Source organism: Danio rerio, chromosome 19 (genome assembly GCF_049306965.1).
Source record: "Danio rerio strain Tuebingen ecotype United States chromosome 19, GRCz12tu, whole genome shotgun sequence".
Taxonomy (NCBI): domain Eukaryota; kingdom Metazoa; phylum Chordata; class Actinopteri; order Cypriniformes; family Danionidae; genus Danio; species Danio rerio.
The window spans coordinates 46,454,115-46,475,865 of record NC_133194.1 but is presented as its reverse complement, the minus strand read 5'-3'; the positions used below and the strand labels follow the sequence as shown (position 1 = coordinate 46,475,865).

General features: G+C 30.9%; 1 protein-coding gene across 1 annotated transcript in view; it reads left to right on the top strand.

The window, feature by feature from the left end:
• Positions 1-2,582: 2,582 nt before the first annotated feature.
• The window catches only part of fam83hb (family with sequence similarity 83 member Hb), a 28,462-nt gene continuing 9,293 nt past the window's right edge, over positions 2,583-21,751 (top strand). Inside the window, exons 1-2 of the mRNA NM_001365994.1 lie at positions 2,583-2,969; positions 19,427-19,896. Coding sequence (NP_001352923.1) covers positions 19,447-19,896 — 450 coding nt within the window. The 5' untranslated portion in view covers positions 2,583-2,969; positions 19,427-19,446. The remainder of the gene's footprint in view (positions 2,970-19,426; positions 19,897-21,751) is intronic.

The window sequence follows — 21,751 nt, the reverse complement described above, 5'->3', positions numbered from 1 at the left end:
CAGATTTTCTCAACACATTTCTAAATATAATAGTTTTAATAACTCATTTCTGATAACTGATTTATTTTATCTTTACCATGATGACTGTAAATAATATTTGACTTGACATTTTTCAAGACACTTCAATACAGCTTAAAGTGACATTTAAAGGCTTAACTAGGTTAATTAGGGTAACTAGGCAGGTTAGGGTAATTAGGCAAGTTATTGTATAATGATGGTTTGTTCTGTAGATTATCGAGAAAAATATAGCTTGAAGGGGCTAATAATTTTGACCTTAAATGGTGTTTAAAAAATTAAAAACTGCTTTTATTCTAGCCGAAATAAAACAAGTAGGACTTTCTCCAGAAGAAAAAATATTATCAGACATACTGTGAACATTTCCTTGCTCTGTTAAACATCATTTGGGAAATATATAAAAAATAATTCAAAGGGGGGCTAATAATTCTGACTTCAACTGTATATGTTTTATTACACATTATTTAAAATATTTTTTAGATATTACTGAATTGTTTGTAATAAATTAAATCCAACTTAACGCAACATTAAATACATAACTGAAATTTAAAACATGCTGATTTAAAATAAATGTTTTGAATCTGTTTTGTATACTTTATTATTCAAATGGTTTATATATTTTACTTAATATCACTTAACATTTATTTTGTATCAAACTAAATGTATAAACATTATAACAGTATTATAACACAATACATCTAAATACAGTAACCAAATTAATTAGATTTATATGCCTACTCTTAATAACGTAATAAAATTAATTACATTTTTACAGTAATTTTTCTTGTTTTTCTTGGTAATATGTAATAAATTGAATTAATATAAATTGTATTGATTGTTTTAGTACAATCTTTCTACATTATTACACAATTGACCAAATTGCTTTGTTTTCTAAACGTGTATGTTATTTTTATATGGGTTGTAAGATCAAATACGAGACCCTGGACCACAAAAAGTCTCATGTTGCACAGGTATATTTTTTAAAATAGCGAAAAATACACTGCATGGCTTATTATGAAAATATATTTTGATAATAATTATAATTACAGATTATAATCAAAATTATGTTAGATTTTTGGATGAAATTTATATTTTATGTCAAAAATTTTAATATTAAGTTTTTTTTATAATAATTTTAATCAAAATTATGTTTGATTTTTGATGAAAATTAGTTTTTATAATGATTATATAATTACAATCAAAACAGTAGATTTTTTGATGAAAAAGATTTTTATGCCAATAAAAATTTAAATATAATAATTTATTTTAATAATTCTAATTATAAAATTCTAATCAAAATTATGTTTGAAATTTAATGAAAATAATTTGTATGCCAATAATAGTTTGAATATTACAGTTTATTAATAATAATAATAATTAAAATTAAGTTTGATTTTTGATGCAAATAATTTTTTATGCCAAAAATAATTTGAATATTGCAGTTTATAAAATAATAATTATAATTATATAATCATAATTAAAACTGTGGTAGAATTTTTGATAAAAAGGATTTGATTACGTAAAAAATAATTTGAATTTTACAGTTTTTATAAAATAATTATATAATAATAATAAACATTGTGGTAGATTTTTGATCAAAATGATTTAGTGTTAATTATTGAATATTATTTTTAAATAATTATTATAATTATATAATCATAATTAAAATGATGCTTTATTCTTGATAAAAATGATTGTATGATGAATTATCAAAAGTAATTTGAACAATAAAAAAAATAGTTATAATCAAAACTGGTAGAATTTTTGGTGAAAATGATTTATTATGCTAAAAATAATTTGAATGTCATCGATTTTAAATAAAAATAATAATAATATATTCATAATCAAAATGTTTGATTTTTGATGAAAATAATCTATTATGCCCAAAATTATTAGAATATTACCTTTTTATAATTTTTTTATTGTAAATTATTTTTTATGCAAATAATTGTCTGAATATTAGTTTTTTTTAAATAATAATAATTATTAAATAATCCTAATCAAAATTATTTTGATTATTGACAAAATGTTTTAATAATATTCATAATTATATAATCAAAATTACATTTTATTTTTTAGGTAATTTTTTTATATATTATAGTTTTTTTATTATAAATGTAATCAAAAATCTTCTTGGTAGATTCATTTGATGAAAACTATTTCTCAGGCCAAAATAATTTGAATATTACTGGTTTCTAACATTCTTCAAAATATCTTCTCTTCTAATACACAAACAGAAAACTCGTTTCAAACACTTGAGGGTGAAAAAGTCATTTTTAAAAATATAAAGAGAACTATCCCTTTAAAATGAAATGTGAACAAAACGTCTAAAATAACCCTGAAAACTTTTTGTTCTTCATGCTTTTCATTGGTAAACTCATTGTTTGATCATGCACGGGCGCTTGTTTTGACACGAGCGTTGTTATTCCACGGTAAAACACTAACTCTGAATCAATAATTAATCTTCTATATACCATCATCATGCACACACATATCGTAACCCGTGCACGTCTTTTGTCCCGCGAGCCACAACAATCCACCATCTGTCCGAGGAAGAGGAAGAGGAAGAGCAGGGCGCGCTGGGAGATGAAGTGCGCATTTATTAGACGTGTTTCGCCGGTTATGCAGATAGAAAGGTTGTTGTAAAAAGCCTGTTGTTTCAGTGTATGTGTAGTTTGGCTGTAGGTGACGCCGGAGATGTGTTTAGGGAGGAGTCAGATTCAGAGTCGATCATTTTGGGAAGCGAGAGTTTTTGCTGGGCAGGACTCGGCCGAGCGCGGACAGGTTTCGCCAGGGCTGCTTTTAAACTCAATAATTTTGGGTGGGGTTTTTCTTTTGCACAGACATCAGGAATGTATCGCGAATGTGTTGGCTGAACCGGGGGAGAGACGACCGAGTTTTTGTTTCGGGACGGGAATAAAGTTTGTTCGGCAGCAGCAACTTCAGGCGTAAAGGTAAGAACGAGAGTCTCAACTTACTGCACACACAAAGAGCGAAAGAGCAGATGGAGCTTTGACAGCGGTGGAAATGTTGTTTGCACTGTTTACCTGAAGCGGATTCTGGACGGTTAGCTCTGTGTACATCACTTCATATGAGTTTTGAAGTAAACATTAAAACAATGGAGTCTCGAATAACTTGACGGAGAGGAGTCTGACAGCTGTGTGCAAATGATGACTGATCAGCTCAGCAGGGCCAGACAGACTTTTTACTGCCATTTCTTTTAATTTTTTTTCTTTATTTTGAGAAAATAGTACTTACAAACTTAACAGATGAAAAATTAATAAATAAAAACATGACAAAAAAGTGTATTTATACATTTTATTTTGTTGCTGGGCAAAAATACACTTAAAGAAAAAACGTTTGTTTTGACGTGTGTGTGTGTTATTTATACTCATTGTGTGTATTTAATTAAACACACAAACATTTAGTTTTAAAAATTTATATAATTATAACATATAGTTTTGCTTTATGTATATTAATGCTGAGCAAAAATTAATTGCGATTAATCACATCCCCCCAAAAGGGTTTGTTTTGAAATAATATACCTGTGTATTATATATATATATATATATATATATATATATATATATATATATATATATATATATATATATATATATAATATATTTGAGAGAATGTTGATTTATATTTAGGCATTAATATATATATATATATATATATATATATATATATATATATATATATATATATATATAAAGCAAAACTATACATTATTTTGCATAGATATTTAAATGCGTATAATATTAATATTATAATATATATATAATTATTATGTTTAAATAAAAATATTTATTTATTTTATATATAACATTAAATATATATATATGACACAAACTATATACAAAAAATATATAGTTTTGCTTTTGTGTGTGTATTACATAAACACATACACACACACACACACACACACACACACACACACACACACACACACACAAATATATACGTTAAACTTTTAAGCTGTATCAATTTAACCTTATGAGTCCACTGGACTTATATTATGTTAAACTAAAGGTCCTAAATTAAGTTAGGACTTTGTTTAAAAAGTTACAATGACCTAAAACATATACTGTCAGGACTAATTGATCATATCATTTTTTACCATGTATAATAGGCCTACGTCAAAACAAACTTATTCTGTATGTGATTATTCATGATTAATCTGTCTCTCAGCAGTAATATATACTATAGATAATAAAAGTTAACAATACACATCCAATTAGAACCACTTGTTTGATAAACAAAATCTCACATAATATATCTACTAAAAGACAGAAATTATTATGTTACAAACGGCAATATACATTAATGTAAAGCATCTGCATATTATTCAATAATATTAATGAATATGAAAACTGAATAAATATATATATTACTCACATTTTCATAAGTAAATAAACTCCATGGGCTAAAAAATCTGCAGATTTTAGCGGTCACAGAGTCTGTGTAGGCCTACTGATCACTCAATATTATAAACTATTATACATATTAGGAAATATGAACAGAACAAACTCTAAAAGGTAATGTTCACTCCAAAATGAAAAGTCTGTCATCGTTTATTCACCCTTTACTCATTTCAAACCAGTTTGAGTTGAACACAAAAGAAGATACTTTGTAGAATGTTGGAAACCTGTAACCATTGACTTCCATTAGTATCTGAATAAACAACACTCAAATTGCTACCAAACAAGTAAAGGGCGAGTAAGCGATGACAGATCTTTTCATTCAAGCAATACACAAACTGTTCTTTATTATTGTAAATACCAGATCACTCCATTAAACATATATTATATTTTGAAAAAGTATATTACTGCAGATTATTATGTATATGATTGACAGCTGTACTGTCCACCCTATACACCTTATCTACCTCTGATTTAGATTGCAGTATAATAACCAGCACCTTTATAAAGCTGCATTAGAATGCTAGTTATTGACAAAGCGCTACACAAATAAACCTGAATTAAATATTAGTATTTTATATAAGCAGGCCTGTTGGTCTTTGAAATGCGCACTGAATTCTTTGTTATCAAGTAGGACTTTGGCTAGGGTTTGGTTCAGGATGTCTTCACAGTGCCATCGTGGTCTTAAAACATTGCACAACTCGAGTTGAAATATTAAATGATCATTCTGCAGCTGCTAAATCTCCACTTGCACTGATTCTTTTGGTGGGTGAGGCTCAGGTTAACCATGAACAGACATGTGCATCTCTGAAATGTCATCTTTCATCATTTCCTACATATGGCTGAGCATGAGTTATATGACAGTTTAATTTAGCTCTTGTTGAAACACGACGTTGTACTAAGAGGGTGTTGTTTCATTGCAAAAAGGAGAAGAAAAGAACTAGTGGCTGCCTTACATTTTTAAGTTCAATCTAATTAACAAGCCATTTTAAGTTAATTAGCGTTAAACTGACTTAAAATAGCTGGTTAAACATGATTAACTCAATTTAATTACTTAAAGCGACATCAAAATGTCACTTATTGATCATGTTATGTTTTAGAGTGTAGTAACAGATTAGTGGTAGACTGAAATAGGAATGCAAAATCAATAAATCATTTGAGCAAAATCTTACATGATTTCCATGCAAGACAGATAAAAAAATAGCAACTTATTTATTTATTATTATTATTTGTGTATTATTATTGTTATTTTTGCATTTTTAACATGGACAAATGTAGCCAAATTGTGAAAATAAAGCATTAGACCTTTAAGGAAATATTTTCAGTGACACAATACCAATACCAAAAACCAAAAAGTGTGTAAAAGTGATTATGTAGATGGATGCATCTATATGGCTGATACCAATAAGCTGATAATTATGTTCATATTATAGCCAATGACTGATAAATTACCAAAAATGTACACAAAAATTTATGTTTTAAATGTTACAAGTGAATGTGGGTCACAAAATTATTATGTACAATATGAAAAACGGACATTTTGGATTTGCTTACAGTCTTATACAAATAAAAAAATAACTGTAAGTGAGCTTTATGTGATGGTAAAAGTGATCTAAATGTAAAATATAGTATATGATCATGCACATTTATTATATAACATCATCTCCTATTAAAAAAAAAAAAAAAAAAAAAAAAWATATATATATATATATATATATATATATATATATATATATATATATATATATATACTGGCCTATATCCAATATGATGATAATATATTTTGGGTAATATCTTGAATTATATCCTTTTTAAAATGGTGTTGTATAAATACCCCAATAAATATATCATTTTTATTATGAGCTGTGTTATTATACACAAAATACACAAAAAAATGATGGGCTGTTGTTGCAAGTACCCAATGTTGGGTCTAATATGGAAAAAAACAACAACCTTTTAACATGGACAAAAGTTAAAGCAGCCAGTGTATGATTGTAAGAATAAAGCATTAGACCTTTAAGGAAACATTTTCAGCATCATAATATTTTTGTCCACCAAAAAGTGTGTAAAAGTGATTATGTAGATGGATGCGCCAATATGGCTCATACCAAAGAGCTGATAATTTTGTTCATATTACAGCCAATAACTGATAAATGACCAAAAATGTACGCAAAAATTAGTATTTTGAGTGTTACAAGTGAATTTTGGCTTCTAAAAAAATAGAAGTTTTGTATTTGTTTACAGTCTTATATTGTAAAAATGAACTGTAAGTGAGCTTTATGTGATGGTAAATGTGATCTAAATGTTAAAATATGATCGTGTACAGTACATTATATAACATCAGCTCCTATTAAAAATCTATATATATTATTGGCCTATATCCAATATTATGATAATATACAGTTGAAGTCAGAATTATTAGCCCCCCTTTGATTTTTTTTCATTTTTAAATATTTCCCTAATGACGTTTAACAGATTCAGGAAATTTTCACAGTATGTCTGATAATATTTTTTCTTCAAGAGAAAGTATTATTTGTTTTATTTCGGCTAGAATAAAAGTAGTTATTAACTTTTTAAACACCATTTTAAAATAAATCAGTTATTAGAAGTGAGTTATCAAAACTATTATGTTTAGAAATGTGTTGAAAAAAATCTTCTCTCCGTTAAACAGAAATTGGGGAAAAAAATAAACAGGGTTGCTAATAATTCAGGAAGGCTAATAATTCTGACTTCAACTGTATGTTACATCATATGTTAAACTATATCCTTTTTTTAAATGTTGTATGAATATCCCATTAAATATGTCATTTTTATTATGAATGGTGATATTATACACGATAAAAAATCTAAAAAACTTAAATTTTGGATTTGCTTACAATCTTTTATTATAAAAATTAACTGTGAGCTTTAAGTGATGGTAAAAGTGATCTAAATGTAAAAAAATATACTATATGATTATGCACTTATAACATCAACTCCTATTAAAAATGTATAATTTAGGTCTATACTGTATATCCAATAGGATGATAATATATTTTGCACTATATTTCTTAAAAAAGTAAAAACTTCTGCCTAGAAATGTTTATTTAGACTAAAGGTCAGTCATGTTCTTCATTCTTCATTTAGTGCGGTTTGTTGCAGCTTTAGGGAACATTTACACAACAATGACTTTCTAAAAATGGAAATATTTTACCTTTGCATATTCATGTACAGACGGCAATGCTGTCAAAACAATCCCTATTCATACAGATCTAAAAATCAACTTCTACTGTAAAAAAATATATCCCTAAATGAGCAGTATTCTGTATTTTGTAATTCATGTTTTTAGTTTTCTCCATTTATTTCTGCTTTTGAATTGCATTATGAGATCTTGATCTTTCTTTCAACAACTATTAACCTTGAAAAGTTCCAAAAAGTGACTTTGATGAACATTTTAATAGTTTAAAGTGATATATTGTCTGGGTTGGTGTTGTATATTACGCTACAAAAACCTTATATAATAGATTGCCAGCATATTTTCTGTTATTTTACAGACGCATTCCTCTATATATTATTTATTAGACATTATATTTATTATTTCAAACAACTGAAATGTCAATAAAAGTCACTTTGTTAAACTGTAGAGTTAAAATTTTAACATCAAAAGTCGACAGAGCAGAGATCAACATCCCATAATGCAATTCACAACCGTAAATAAACAGAAAACACTTGTGAATGACCAAATACAAAAACTGTTAATTTACAATTAAGGCTGCACGATATTGGAATATTTTGTTTTTCTGCGATGGATATTGCGATATGAATATAATTTCACAATATGACTTGAGTAACTATTTGGAAAGAATTTAAAGTTTTACATTGGTTGGGGTGATTTTGTAGGGGAGCGCATTTGCATAAATAATACGAAGTTATCCAAAAATATGCAAAATACAATACACAAATAAAGCACTGATGAAAAAAAGAGGGGAAAAAAAGAAACAGCACTTTAATGGCCTTTTGTGGAGTCTAACAGTGCTGACGTAGAGAAATTCAGTAATTAAATGTAAAATAACATGTTCTGAACTGTGATTCCTGGTTAATTATAACCCCAACTTAATATTGTAGATTCTGCGATGTGACTACTGCAGCTTTAAACATTATGATATCGATGCTGAAACAATATATTGTGCAGCCCTAGTTTAAATAATGAACTTCTGTTAAGCAAAAGCATGTTGTCATGTTACATAAAAGTTCAGAAAGTTCATAAAAGTCTGTGTTCATCAAGCAGAGACATGTAATTATTATTTTAAATTTGCATAATGGAATGCCTTAAAACGCCAAAAATACCATAAAAACGCATAGTTTTCTGTTTTTAGTTAAATATATAATTACTTTTCCCATTATATATTATTTTCCTATTATGTCATATATAAAATTTTCACTATGAGCTGTGCTATTGTGCACTCTATAGGAATGCTGGGTTGCTGTAACACAATGTTGGATCAAATATGGACAAAACCAACCTTAAAGTATCACTTAAATTTAATTGAAAATTAATTGAAACATTAACACAATGTTGAGTTTGTCCATATTTGACTCTATGTTGGGTTACAACAACCTAGCATTTATTAATCTTTATTAAAGACGCATTAAATTAACTATTTATTAAATATTAGCCTTCCTGTATATTTTCCCCCAATTTCTGTTTAACAGAGATTTTTTCAACACATTTCTAAACATAATAGTTTTAATAACTCATTGATTTTGTTTATTTTTGCTATGATGACAGTGCGTAATATTTGACTAGATATTTTTTAAGATACTAGTATTCGCATGTCGTGATTTTGCCAAGCGCAATGCGATCCATTAACATCCATATTGATCCTGAAACATAATTTTAGTTGGAAAATTTTATCTACATCTGTTCCCGACCTCTAAACCCAAACATAACTGTACATTATTCGCAAAATCGAAGGGGAATAATGGAAGGATAACAACAGAAGTGCATAAACTCTAAGCCTAAAATTAACATAAACAGTAAACATATCCTTAATTCTGATAGGCTGATGGGAATGATGTTCCAGAATCAACATAGATGTTAATCCAGCAACATGTCATACTTGATAAAGTCAGGTTGGCACTTGTTCAGCTTAAAGTGCAATTTAAAGACTTAAATAGGTTGATTAGTCATTGTATAATGATAGTTTGTTCTGTAGACAATCAAAAAAAATATTGCTTAAGATGGCTAATAATATTGACCTTAAATAGATTTTTTTAAAGCTTAAAACTGCTTTTATTCCAGCTGAAATGAAATAAGTAAGACTTTCTCCAAAAAAAAAAAAAAATATTAGGAAATACTGTGAAACATTCCTACCTCTGTTAAACATCATTTAGGAAATATTTGATGTAGAAACAAAATAAACTCACAGGAGGGCTAATAGCACTGACTTCAACTGTATATAAAATATATACTTCATGCAAAAATCTTTAAAAAATAAAATGATTATTTACACTATTACAAAATTGAAGCTACTGAAACATCATCTGCATTGCTGCTGATTGTTAGAGATATTTGAGGAATGTCAAGCATCTTCTGATTTCCCCAAGGTGTGTGTATAAGAATGTGTGTATAAGAATGAACGCATGCATGAACACATCAGTCCTCTGGAAAAGTAAAAGTGAACAATATCTAACTATTATCTCTTGTACTGAAGAACTGTGGACATAAAGCTTCTCTGCTCTGGCTCAATAACATTTTAAAATGTCTTCTGGACATTTTTGTCACATTTGACCATCCATTTGCGAAACCAATACAAATAAGTTTGAACTATTATTCTTTGTACAATGATATATGTTACAAAGATTAAAGTTTTTAAATGATTATGAATAAACATAAGAACATACTTTACAAGAAGTTTGTAACTGTTTTGGAAGAAATACAGCCTCTTTCAAGTCACTATGGCACAGGGTTATACTTGAATATGTATCATTAGACCTTCAGGGCTTAACATACGAGTACACGCCTCATAAATTTAGATTAATATATTCTAAAGGAAGCTTTATTATATCCGTGCATATGCAGTTGAAACCAGAAGTTTACATACACTGTATAAAAAGGCACATAACCATTTAATAAAGTCAGATGTTAATGGGACTGAACTTTTTCTCTTGTAGGTAAGTAAGGATTATCACATTTGTTTTTGTTATGCTTAATAGCAGAATAATGAGAGATAATTGTTTGAACTTTTCTTGAAAGTCCAGTTTATATACAATAAGATTATTATGCCTCTGAAAAAGCTCAGATGATGATGTCAAGGTTTTGGAAGATTCTTATTGGCTAATTGACAACATTTGAGTTAATTGGAGGCACAACTGTAGAATAGTATTTAAGGAAAACCTTAAACACACTGCTTCCTTGTGTGACAACATGGGAAAATCAACAAGCCAGAATCAACAACAAAGCCAGATTACAATTTTCTAAATCAAACTGGGAAAAAGACTAATTGTTGGAGACATGTCCTGTGGTCTGATGGAACTAAGATTGAACTGTTTGGCCATAATGACCAGTGTTACATTTGGAGGACAAAGGGGAAAGCTTACAAGCCTAGGAACACCATCCCAACTGTGAAGTATGGGGGCGGCAGCATCATGTTGTGGGGCTGTTTTGCTGCAGGAGGGACTGGTCCACTTCACAGCATAGATGGCATCATGAAGAAAGAACATTATGTAGAAATACTGAAGCAACATAACTAGTAAATATAAATAACTAGTAAAATTTTATGTACTGTCATCATGGCAAAGGTTAAAGAGATAAGCTATTAGAAATGAGTTATTACTGAAAATAAATGTGTTGAATAAATGCTCCCTTGAACAGCATTTAGTAAATATTTTTAAAATAATACAAATTTAATCAGGAGGGCTAATAAATTTCCCGTCAACTGTATGCGGGGTATGTTTTATTTTAATATTTTATTTAACATTTGCAATAACAAAACAACACAATCATAATAATGAAAAAGCAGGGATTGTCTCTATAAACAGACATAGACAACATATGAAGCATATATGGTAGTGGCGTCGCCTCACAGCAAGAAGTGGGTTTCCTCCGGGTGCTCCGGTTTCATGCGGTACAGGTGAATTGTGTAGTCTAAATTGTCCGTAGTGTATGAGTGTGTGGATGTTTCCCAGAGATGGGTTACGGCTGGAAGGGCATCAACTGCATGAAAACATGCTGGATAAGTTGGCGGTTCATTCCGCTGTGGCGACCCCTGATTAATAAAGGGACTAAGCCGACAAGAAAATGAATGTAGCATATAAATCAGGGCTGTCCAAACTTGATCCTGGAGGGCCTGTGTCCTGCACAGTCTAGCTCTATCTTCCTTTAACACACCTGCCTGGAAGTTTCTTGCACACAAAGAGCTTGATTAGCTGGTTCAGGTGTGTTTAATTGGGGTTGAAACTAAAATATGCAGGACACTGGCCCTTCAGGGCCGAGTTTAGACATCCCTGATATTCACCTTATTCTTCAACAACGAGCAGGCGCTGCCATTTGAATCTTTTTGGCTCGAGACTTCCGGTCTCGTTCACTTCCATTGACGTTAAAAACTGCTCATTTCGCTGTTTGATGTTGCAATTTGATATTTTCTTATTATATTATTCTACTTGATCCGTACAATCATGCAAACATTTGTTTGTAGAGCAAGTAGTTTGACCATTTTCTGCCGTTTATTATTCCTAGTCATTTCTCACATAGGCGACTGAATCGGAAGTTCTAAAACAATCACGAAAACAGGCGCACTTCCGCATTTTAGAATGAGGTCAATATATTAAGCATATAAACAATACTCACACTTACTTTACAAAGCCAGCAACATCAATATATACGTTAGAAATAAAAGTAAGGACTAACTTAAACTTAACATGCCAGACTCCAAAGAGGTTTCAAGATGTAGTTGTTTCATTTGAATGACATAAAGCCACTCATTCAACCATCTTATGCGAGGGAATTTTAAGTATAACAAATATGTAAGGCATATTGTTTGATACGATTGTGAATTTCTTTATTTAATTTCTTTCTTAGATTGCATTAATGCAGTGGTGATAGATATTTTTCTCTGTCCTATTCTCTAGTTTGATGTCTGTAATATTTGAAAAGTACATTTTTATACATGGTTCCTGCAGGTTTCAAGTCAAATTTAGGACTTTATTTAAGACCCTTTTAAGACTGTTAAGAATTCAATTTTAGACTTATGCAGGGTTAAGTTTTTTTCTAATGGCTTGGTATTATCATGAGAAATCGTGTAATTGTTTTAGGGTTCCTTTTTTAATTAGGGAATTTAATTTGGGGAGTTTGCTGTAAAAAAAAGTCTAACAGTCGTTGTGAATTGTGTCTCTTTGCAAAAAATATATAAAAAATATGGTTTTATTGAGATGTATTATTGGTGATTGGATGAATGTCGGCCTAATTAAGCAGCTTCACTTTAAAAAAGCAAATTAAGACCTGTTTAAAATGATTGAAGACCTACAAGACAATATTTCAGTGAGTTTAAGACTTTTTAAGGCCCAGCGGACACCCTGTTTAAATGAAAAGCATTGTCTGGTGAACTGGGTTGAATCCACTCTAACGTGATTTACTGGTCTGGGTGTCAACTCTCCTGAAACAACACGCTGACAGCTCAGCTTTTACATTAGTAAGCAAAAAACATGAGTTGCGATAATAATCAAGGCGAGTCATGAGTAGATGCAAATCTTCCTTTTGTTTTGTATCTATCAGATAGCATTACTGTTCGCAGTTTTATGAGGGTCAAAGGAGTATTCAAGCATCAAAGAGAAAATAAATAGTGCAGCTTTAAATATAGTTTCGTTTATTTTTTTACTGTATGTGCATTGTACATACATATTTTTACAATGCGCTACAGAGGGCACCAGCTACAATGTTAATCAATGATGCGATAATGTATATAACAAAAATAATGAATCTTTAGAATCAATTAATGACATTAAAAGATCACCATGAAGCTCCAAAATATCAGTTACTTTTTAATTCACACATTTTTTATGCTTTGATGATATCCTTTAATCCATTAAGTTTCACCACTAAGAATTTTTAAAACAAAAATAATATGATCACGTATGCTGATATATTTTAATAATAACAGTTCAGAATAAGTGTGTGTTTCAAGTGTTTGATTTTTATGCAGTTATATCAGATACGCTACACTCTTAAATAAATGCTGGGTTGATTTAACCCAACACTGGGTCAAAAATGGACAAACCCAATAGTTGGACTGAAAAATGTCATTTATAAAAATGTAATGTAATATAGTTAATACAACCCAGCATTTGAGTGTAAATGACATCATAAACTCTTTGCATGTTCTCCCCGTGTTGGCGTGGGTTTCCTTCAGGTGCTCCGGTTTCCCCCACAGCCCAAACACATGCGCAATAGGGGAATTGGGTAAGCTAAATTGTCTTTAGTGTATGTGTGTGAATGAGTGTGTATGGCTGTTTCCCAGTGATGGGTTGCGGCTGGAAGGGCATCCGCTGCGTAAAATATATGCTGGATAAGTTGGTGGTTCATTTCCCACATTAATAAAGGGACTAAGCCAAAAAGAAAATGAATGAATGAATGAAAATTAGTTTGACTTTTGGATATCACCAAGTAGGCATGGGTCGGTATAAGATTCTGACGGTATAACCTTGGATAAAAGAATCACGGTTTCACGGTATTGTGATCACTGCTCTAAAATATATTCTTTTTTAATATCTGGGTAAAAAACAAAACCTTTTTAATAATATGATATTATAATATTTTAGAGCAGTGAAAATGTCAGGCTAAATAATTCAAATTAATTATTGACTTCTGCTCTCTTCATTAGTTTCTTCACTAGATTTCTTTACAATTTAAAACAGCATCTTTGGATATTTTTTTCTGCTGGAGATACTGTTGTCCTAAAAAAAAATGTAAATAAAAAATCTTACTCATACCTTAGGAACGGTATTACAGAAAATTTTGGTGGTTTTAAAACCTTGACTTTTCCAAACCGTGGTACACCTTAAAAACGGTTATCGTTCCATGGCTATCACCAAGCAACCCCCTGTCATTGTCCCGTGATCCCCCAGGGGGTCGTGACCCCCACTTGGGGAACCACTGCCCTATTTGTTAAGTAACAATATATATATATTTAAAAAAATCTTATTTATTTACAACATTTAATTGAAACATTTAATTTCAGTTTGCTTTTTTTTTTGTAGCTCAAAAAAAAAAAACAACAACAACAAAAGGTTACATTAAAATAGAAATGAGAATCTCTGTTAAAGGCATTCCCTAACCTTTCCCAATCATTCTCCCTCTGGACGGCTAAATCAAAGGATACAAAGGGCCAACTTTTGCTCGCAGACCCTAGTTTGTGCATCACTGATATAGACAATTCGCTTTGGTACAATGTGGATTTTTACTTTAGATCTTTTTTACCCTTACAACAAAGTATGATTTTGCTTTGGACCAACCTGACAAAAAAATTTAAATAAATAAATCACCATAATTTGTTACTACAATTTTGACTTGGTTGAAACAGACAAAAATGTAATTTAATATTTATCGAAATATTTTTTCTGTTCAATGATAAAAATTAACATGCACTCAAATGTAAAATAATGTTTTTATAAACCATTAATTAATTGGTTTCCACTTTAATATTTGTTTCGGAAAAAACTTTTTTTAACTAGAAAATCAAGGTAACGTTGTACTTTGGACTAAACTAAACATGTAACATTAGGCTATGCTATTGCTAATAATTTTATTTTCAAGATCTGAGGTAAATGATCAGCCGATGCTTTGTGAAGTTTAACATTAAACCAATTTCGAGAGGAGCACATGCTCATGATTGACCCAGCTGGCCCGCATTAGCTAATCATGATCCTCCAATCAAAGGATCCCGAGTCACTATATATATATATATATATATATATATATATATATATATATATATATATATATATATATATATCCTCATATCCTTTCTACAGCTATCTTCATCTGGAAGAAACCCCCCTCCTCCCCTTCTTCCACCTTTATCCAGAAAGGGCGGCAGTGTGGCCCAGTGACTAGCACTGTTGCCTCTCAGCAAGAATACCAATGGCATGCTGGGCCATCTGGTATTTCTGTGCAGAGTTTGCATGTTCTCCCCGTGTCCACTTGGGTTTCCCCCGGGTTCCCCGATTTCCTCCCACCATCCAAATGTGCTCTATATTATGGATAAAATAAGCCTAAATCTTTTTTCTAATGTCTTACTCTCAGAAAGTTCACCTTGGCCTCAGCAGCGGGGGAGTTTGAGATCAACCTGAGCTCAATTTCCCTTCGCCCTGAGAAAAGGGGAGCCCTGGGGCCGAGGGTCCCTTGAGCTCAGGGCTCTTTCCCGGAACAGCATGCCAAACAAGCTATGTATAAATCATGAGCTAAGTGTAAACTCCTGAAATGACTACAAATATCATGGAAGATGGCTATCAAACGCACACAAAATAGATAAAAACTCAGTAGCAGACCAAAAAACTGCTGGCTTAAATTAAAAACGATACTTTAAGGAAAAACCAATGCTTTCAATTTTTCCTAGGGGCTTCATACTTTGCTTTAAGGCAAATTTAATAAAACAGATAAAAAACAGAAACCCTAATTTTCCACTTAATCCAAATACAAATATGTACTTTGAACGAAAAACACAGTAGCTTCACTTTTTTCAGTGTAAATGTGTAGATTGACCAGCAGAAAAACTCTGCTCGTCTCATTGTGTACATAGAGAATTCCTGTCTGTCGTGGGACCTTCCAGATAATGAACACTAAGCCAGATTTTGAAGGTTGTGGGCACTTGCGTACATGTGTTTGTGTTTTGGGCTTCACCATGGAAACGGTGTCAGCCTGTTGGCGAGTGACTCATTGTGGGCAAGAGGGGAAGCGAAAGACATCAGCAGAAAGGGAAAAACTGAAGCAGCATGTGACTGAATCAAAGAAGGGAGTGTTTGGCTGATGCTCTTGTGAAAGACTCGCCGAGTTAACAATCAGACTTTGAGCAGGTCATAAATTAACCGAGACATGTTGTGACCGATTTATAACATGTCTATTACATAATGTAAACTCCCATATGAACCAGAGATTCGTAGGGCGAAGATGAGTTGTGCAGTTTTGGTGTCTGCATTGAACAAATGTGATTGCTTATACATAGAAAGTAATAAATGCAAGTGTTTAAATAAAAATAAAACATCAAACTATTGGTTAAGTAGTTTTCTGTTGTCATTTAAACTCTGAATAAATGCTGGATTGTATTAAAGCAACCTTTTTTTTTAAAAAAGAAAAGAAAAAGCTAATTTTACAAGTCTCCTATAGTTAAACAGTTAACTTGAATCATTTTACAGGGTTTCTGCAGGTTTCATCAAGTCAAATTTCAGACTTTTTAAGACCTTCAGACCCTTATGAATGAAGTTCAAACTTAAAAAAAGGCTAAACACTGAGGATTTTTTCCAATGGCCCAGTTAAAACATAAAAAAAACATTAAAAACAAATGTTATTGTAAGAAGATGATTAAACCATGTTAGTGAATAGAGTCAATAAATAATCTTTTGTGAATGTGAATGTAAGTGATTAGACGGATGTTAGCCAGATGTACATAGAAAAATTAGGACCTGTTAAAAATTATTTGAGACCTACAAAACAATAGCCTCTTTCACAAATACAGACCCTTTTACCTGAAATTTTCCGGAAAGGTCTGTATGTGTGAACAGGCCCTTTTTGAAAATATAGGCAAATTGGTTCCAGTAATTTTCCAGAAAGAGAAGTTGTAACATTATCGGTAATTTGCTGGAATTCTGCTCTGTGTGAAAGAAAGAAGAAAAATAGCCAGAAAGAGCGTTTTTACGCTTAGAACTCGCTGATGCGAGACGTCTAATCCAGCCAATCAGAACATTCAAACACATCTGCGCTGTTTATGAAAATAGTTTATGAATTCCAGACGTGTGCATTTAAAACAGCCGGTGAGCGCCAGCACACATACACGCATTATGTACATCTCGACATGCGAAAGTGTTCCTCTATATTTTATCATTGTTCACAATACTTCTCCATCCACAGAGTTTGTAATGTAGTCAAATGTTGACGAATACAAGCGTGGCCGTTTAGAGGTCATTTCTGGTTACTGATGACAGAATTTACTGGTATTTTGGAATGGATGTGTGAATGCTCTTTTCTGCAAAAATTCTGTAACGTTCTTGCCTGTGTGAACAGCGCTTTTTTAAAATTTACCAGTTAAAAAATTTCCAGATATTTACCGCTATCACTGTGTAAAAGGGGCTAATATTTCAGTCAATTTCAGACTTTTTAAGGCTTAAAATTTTGTTTTTTAAATTAAGACTTTTAAAGTTTTTTTATTCATTCAGCTGATTTCTTGTTCTGGCGGGGTCACTTTTAGCTAAATTGAATCGGAGATAAAAAATGTAAAAAGTGATAATTTTCCTACTTTCATTTTAAAGTTTGAGTCTTTTTTAATTGCACTGTAAAAATACTGAGTTCCACACAATTCCTGCATGTTGTCCCAAGACAAATCGATTACGTTAACTTAATAGTTTTTACAAATTTAACTGGATTAAACAAAAAACTATTTAGTTCCCCCCAAAAGAACCACACAAAATAATTGTGTTCTTTTAACTATTTGAAATAACCAGCTTAAAAAAGCTGCACAATTTTTCTTTTCCATAATTCTTAAAAAATATGAAGTCTTGAAGATAGTGTGCTGAAATAAAAAAATACAAAAAATGTTTTTTTAAAAATCAGTATTTTAATACCAGTTTATATTAACAAAGATAAAATGATACTGGAATTTGTATGATTTTATTATCTGCATGTGCAAAGTTTGGGGTCAGTACGATTTTTAAAGGCTGCATTTATTTAATCAAAACACAGTACAAATTGTAAAATTGTGAAATGTTATTGCACTATTAAATAACTGCTCAAAAGTAGTTTATAATTTAATTTAATCATTTATTCCAGTGATTTTAGTGATGAATTTTCAGCTTCATTACTGCAATCTTCACATGATCCGTCAGAAATCCCTCTATTAATATTATTATTATTACTATTATGATTGTTATTATTATTAATATTATTATTATTAATGGTAATAAAAGCAATAATGACGGGAGTAATAATTTATTTGAAACTACATACAATAAGAAAGCAGTTATTTAACATTTTTATAAATATTTACAAATGTAACAATTTTTTTACATTTAATAAAAGGCGCCTTGATGAACAAAATCATTTACTTAAAAAAAAAAAGAAAAAAAAACTGACACCAAAATTTTGATCGGTAGCATAAGTGTTAAAAACACCTGCCTAAAATATAAAATAATACCCTGAAATTCGTATGTTGTTATAATTTGCAGGTAAATGTTAAAAGAAATCAGATTTTTAATATCAGGTTCCATTCATGAACATAATATAATACTCTGGTATCTGTATGTTTTTATGATTTGCATGTAAAAAAAAAAATACTGCGTTACAATACCAAATTATATTCCTGAACAGAAACAATAGTCTACAATTTGTATGTTTTTTATCATTTGCATATAAATGTTCAAATAAATCACCCTTGTATTAGCAGGTTGCATAAATGAATGTAAAATAACAATCTGGAATTTGTGTTTGTATCATTTACATGTAAATGTTCAAATAAATCAACCTCATAATATCCAGCTAGATTATTCAATATAAAAGAATACTCCACATTTGACATGTTTTTTTTTATCAATGAATGTAAAATAATACTCCAGAGGTTGTATGTTTTGATAATTTGCATACAGCAGGATTCAAGAAATACAAATTCTGCATGCTTAACATGGTTTAACTTGCATATTAAGTTGCATAACAACTTAAAGTATAAATCTGTGAAAAGTTTATAAGTGTATCTGTGTATTTTTTTTTAAAATAGACTATACACTCATCTATTATTTTTGTTTTTTAGGTTGTTTTCCCTGCTCCACCATGGCCCGTCGCTCCCAGAGTTCATCATTGGGAGACAACCCCCTGGATCCCAATTATTTGCGTCCCCATTACCGGGAGGAGTACCGCATGGCTATTGATGCCCTGGTAGAGGACGACATCGAGGGTTATTACAACTTCTTACAAAATGCTAACGTGGTGGACTTTTTATCGAGGTCAGAGATTGAGAATATTAAAAGTACTGTGCAGACGCCACAGAGTGCTGGAAATGTACCAGAACTGCCGTATGGAGAAATCGATCAGGATGAGTCTTCTGACACCTACTGGCCTCTACATTCGGACTTAGATGCCCCAGGATTAGATCTCGGTTGGCCAATGCAGCAGCATAGTTTTGTGGGACCCACAGAGGTCACAATGCTGGTAAACCCTGCTGAACCCGAACGGCCCAGCATTAAGGAGCAGGCCCGCCGCCTCATCAAAAACGCACATCAGGTGAGTGCATTCAAATGTATTAATAATGTCTGCCTGAAATTAAGTGGAATTTGTAAATACAGTGGCATACACGTGTCTTAATGGTGCATGCAATTATTATTTTCCTTAGTAATGAACAGAGATGACAAGAGTATACACATGCTTTACTCAAGTTGAAGTACAGAAACTTATGTTTAAAATGACTCTGGTAGAAGTTGAAATACTGATTAGACTTTTGTACACAAGTAAAAAGTACAGCCTAAAAAATGTTACAAAGTTAAGTAAAAAGTACCCACTACTACTACATGTTTTAGTTTTACTAGGTAGGTAACTATCCGACTGACCTATGTTCAAAGAAATGTCTGTATATGGGTGTTTCTGGGTTGTTGGTGGAAGGGCATCTGCTGCGCAAAACGTACAATTGAAGTCAGAATTATTTGCCCCCCTGAATTATTAGCGCCCCCTGTTTATTTTTTCCCCCCAATTTCTGTTTAACGGTGAGAAGATTTCTTTCAACACATTTCTAAACATAATAGTTTTAATATCTCATTTCTCATAACTGATTTCTTTTATGTTTTTTAATAATGACAGTAAATAATATTAGACTAGATATTTTCAAGACACTTCTATAAAGCTTAAAGTGACATTTAAAGGCTTAACTAGGTTAATTAGGTTAACTAGGCAGGTTAGAGTAATTAGGCAAGTTCTAAAATCTAGTAAAATATTATTTACTGTCATCATGACAAAGATAAAAGAAATAATTTGTTACAAATGAGTTATTAAAACTAATATGTTTAGAAATGTGTAGAAAAAATCCGCTCTCGGTTAAACAGAAACTGGGGGATTCAGGGGAGCTAATAATTCTGACTTTAACTATATATTGATTTTTTTTTTTTTGCTTTGACTGTAAAGTATTTTTTTCTTTTTTTTTTTGCATTAGGCTAAATTTTCTTTATTCTCTTCAAAGTTATTTCAGAGGGCTTTTTCTAGGGTATTGTGGTTATTTTATTTAACGAAAAAACATTAATTATGAACCAGAGAGAACCCATGCAATATGATCAGAAGTGGACAAAAGGCATTTAAACAGCATATTTTTGTACTGGAATGTGTCCCTTTTTTACCTGTGATCAGATCAAGCAAAATATGTCCTATTACCATGTAAACAGGGCAGCATGAATCATGTTAAACTTCCTCTGTTTCAACTGCGAAGTCATCCTTACCTGTGTCATGGTGATCTTCATAAACTAGCCTACGTACGGTGTGTGATAGCCTTGGTTGAAAGAGCTGCATGCTGCATCAAAAAGGTGCTCAAATTGAGCAATGACAAGAAATAATATAGATCAATTTCATAAAACACATGAAAACAAAAGTAATAACTGTGGTTGAACAATGTAAGGAGCAAAAAGTACAGATATTAGTGTAAAATTGTAAGGAGTAAAAGTAAAACTTTAAAACCAAAAAAATTAATAGTGGAGTAATATCGTTAATTCCCATCTCTGGTAATACATATGCTTAAAATGAAAACGGCACTGCTTTTAATATTAATCTGTTGGTAATCATTATTTTGCTCATGCCTTTAATTGATTCTCACATGTGAGTAGGGAAATTATAGGAATTTTAACTCTCAAACATTTTGCCTTTTTTTGGCTTTTAAATATTTGCTGCCTTTTTTTTTACCTGCAATTGTGGCACAGAATTTTTATGATTTATGGATGTCATTTTATTGGATCACTAGTTGGTTCTTTAAGAAAAAGCCATGATTCTTAAACTTTTCTCTCTCTAACAGTCTTGGCATGTATTTGAGGCTAGGTCTAAACTTATCCGGATAAATTTGAAAATTATGTTTTCATCTAAAAATGCTCCATGTCCACACTAT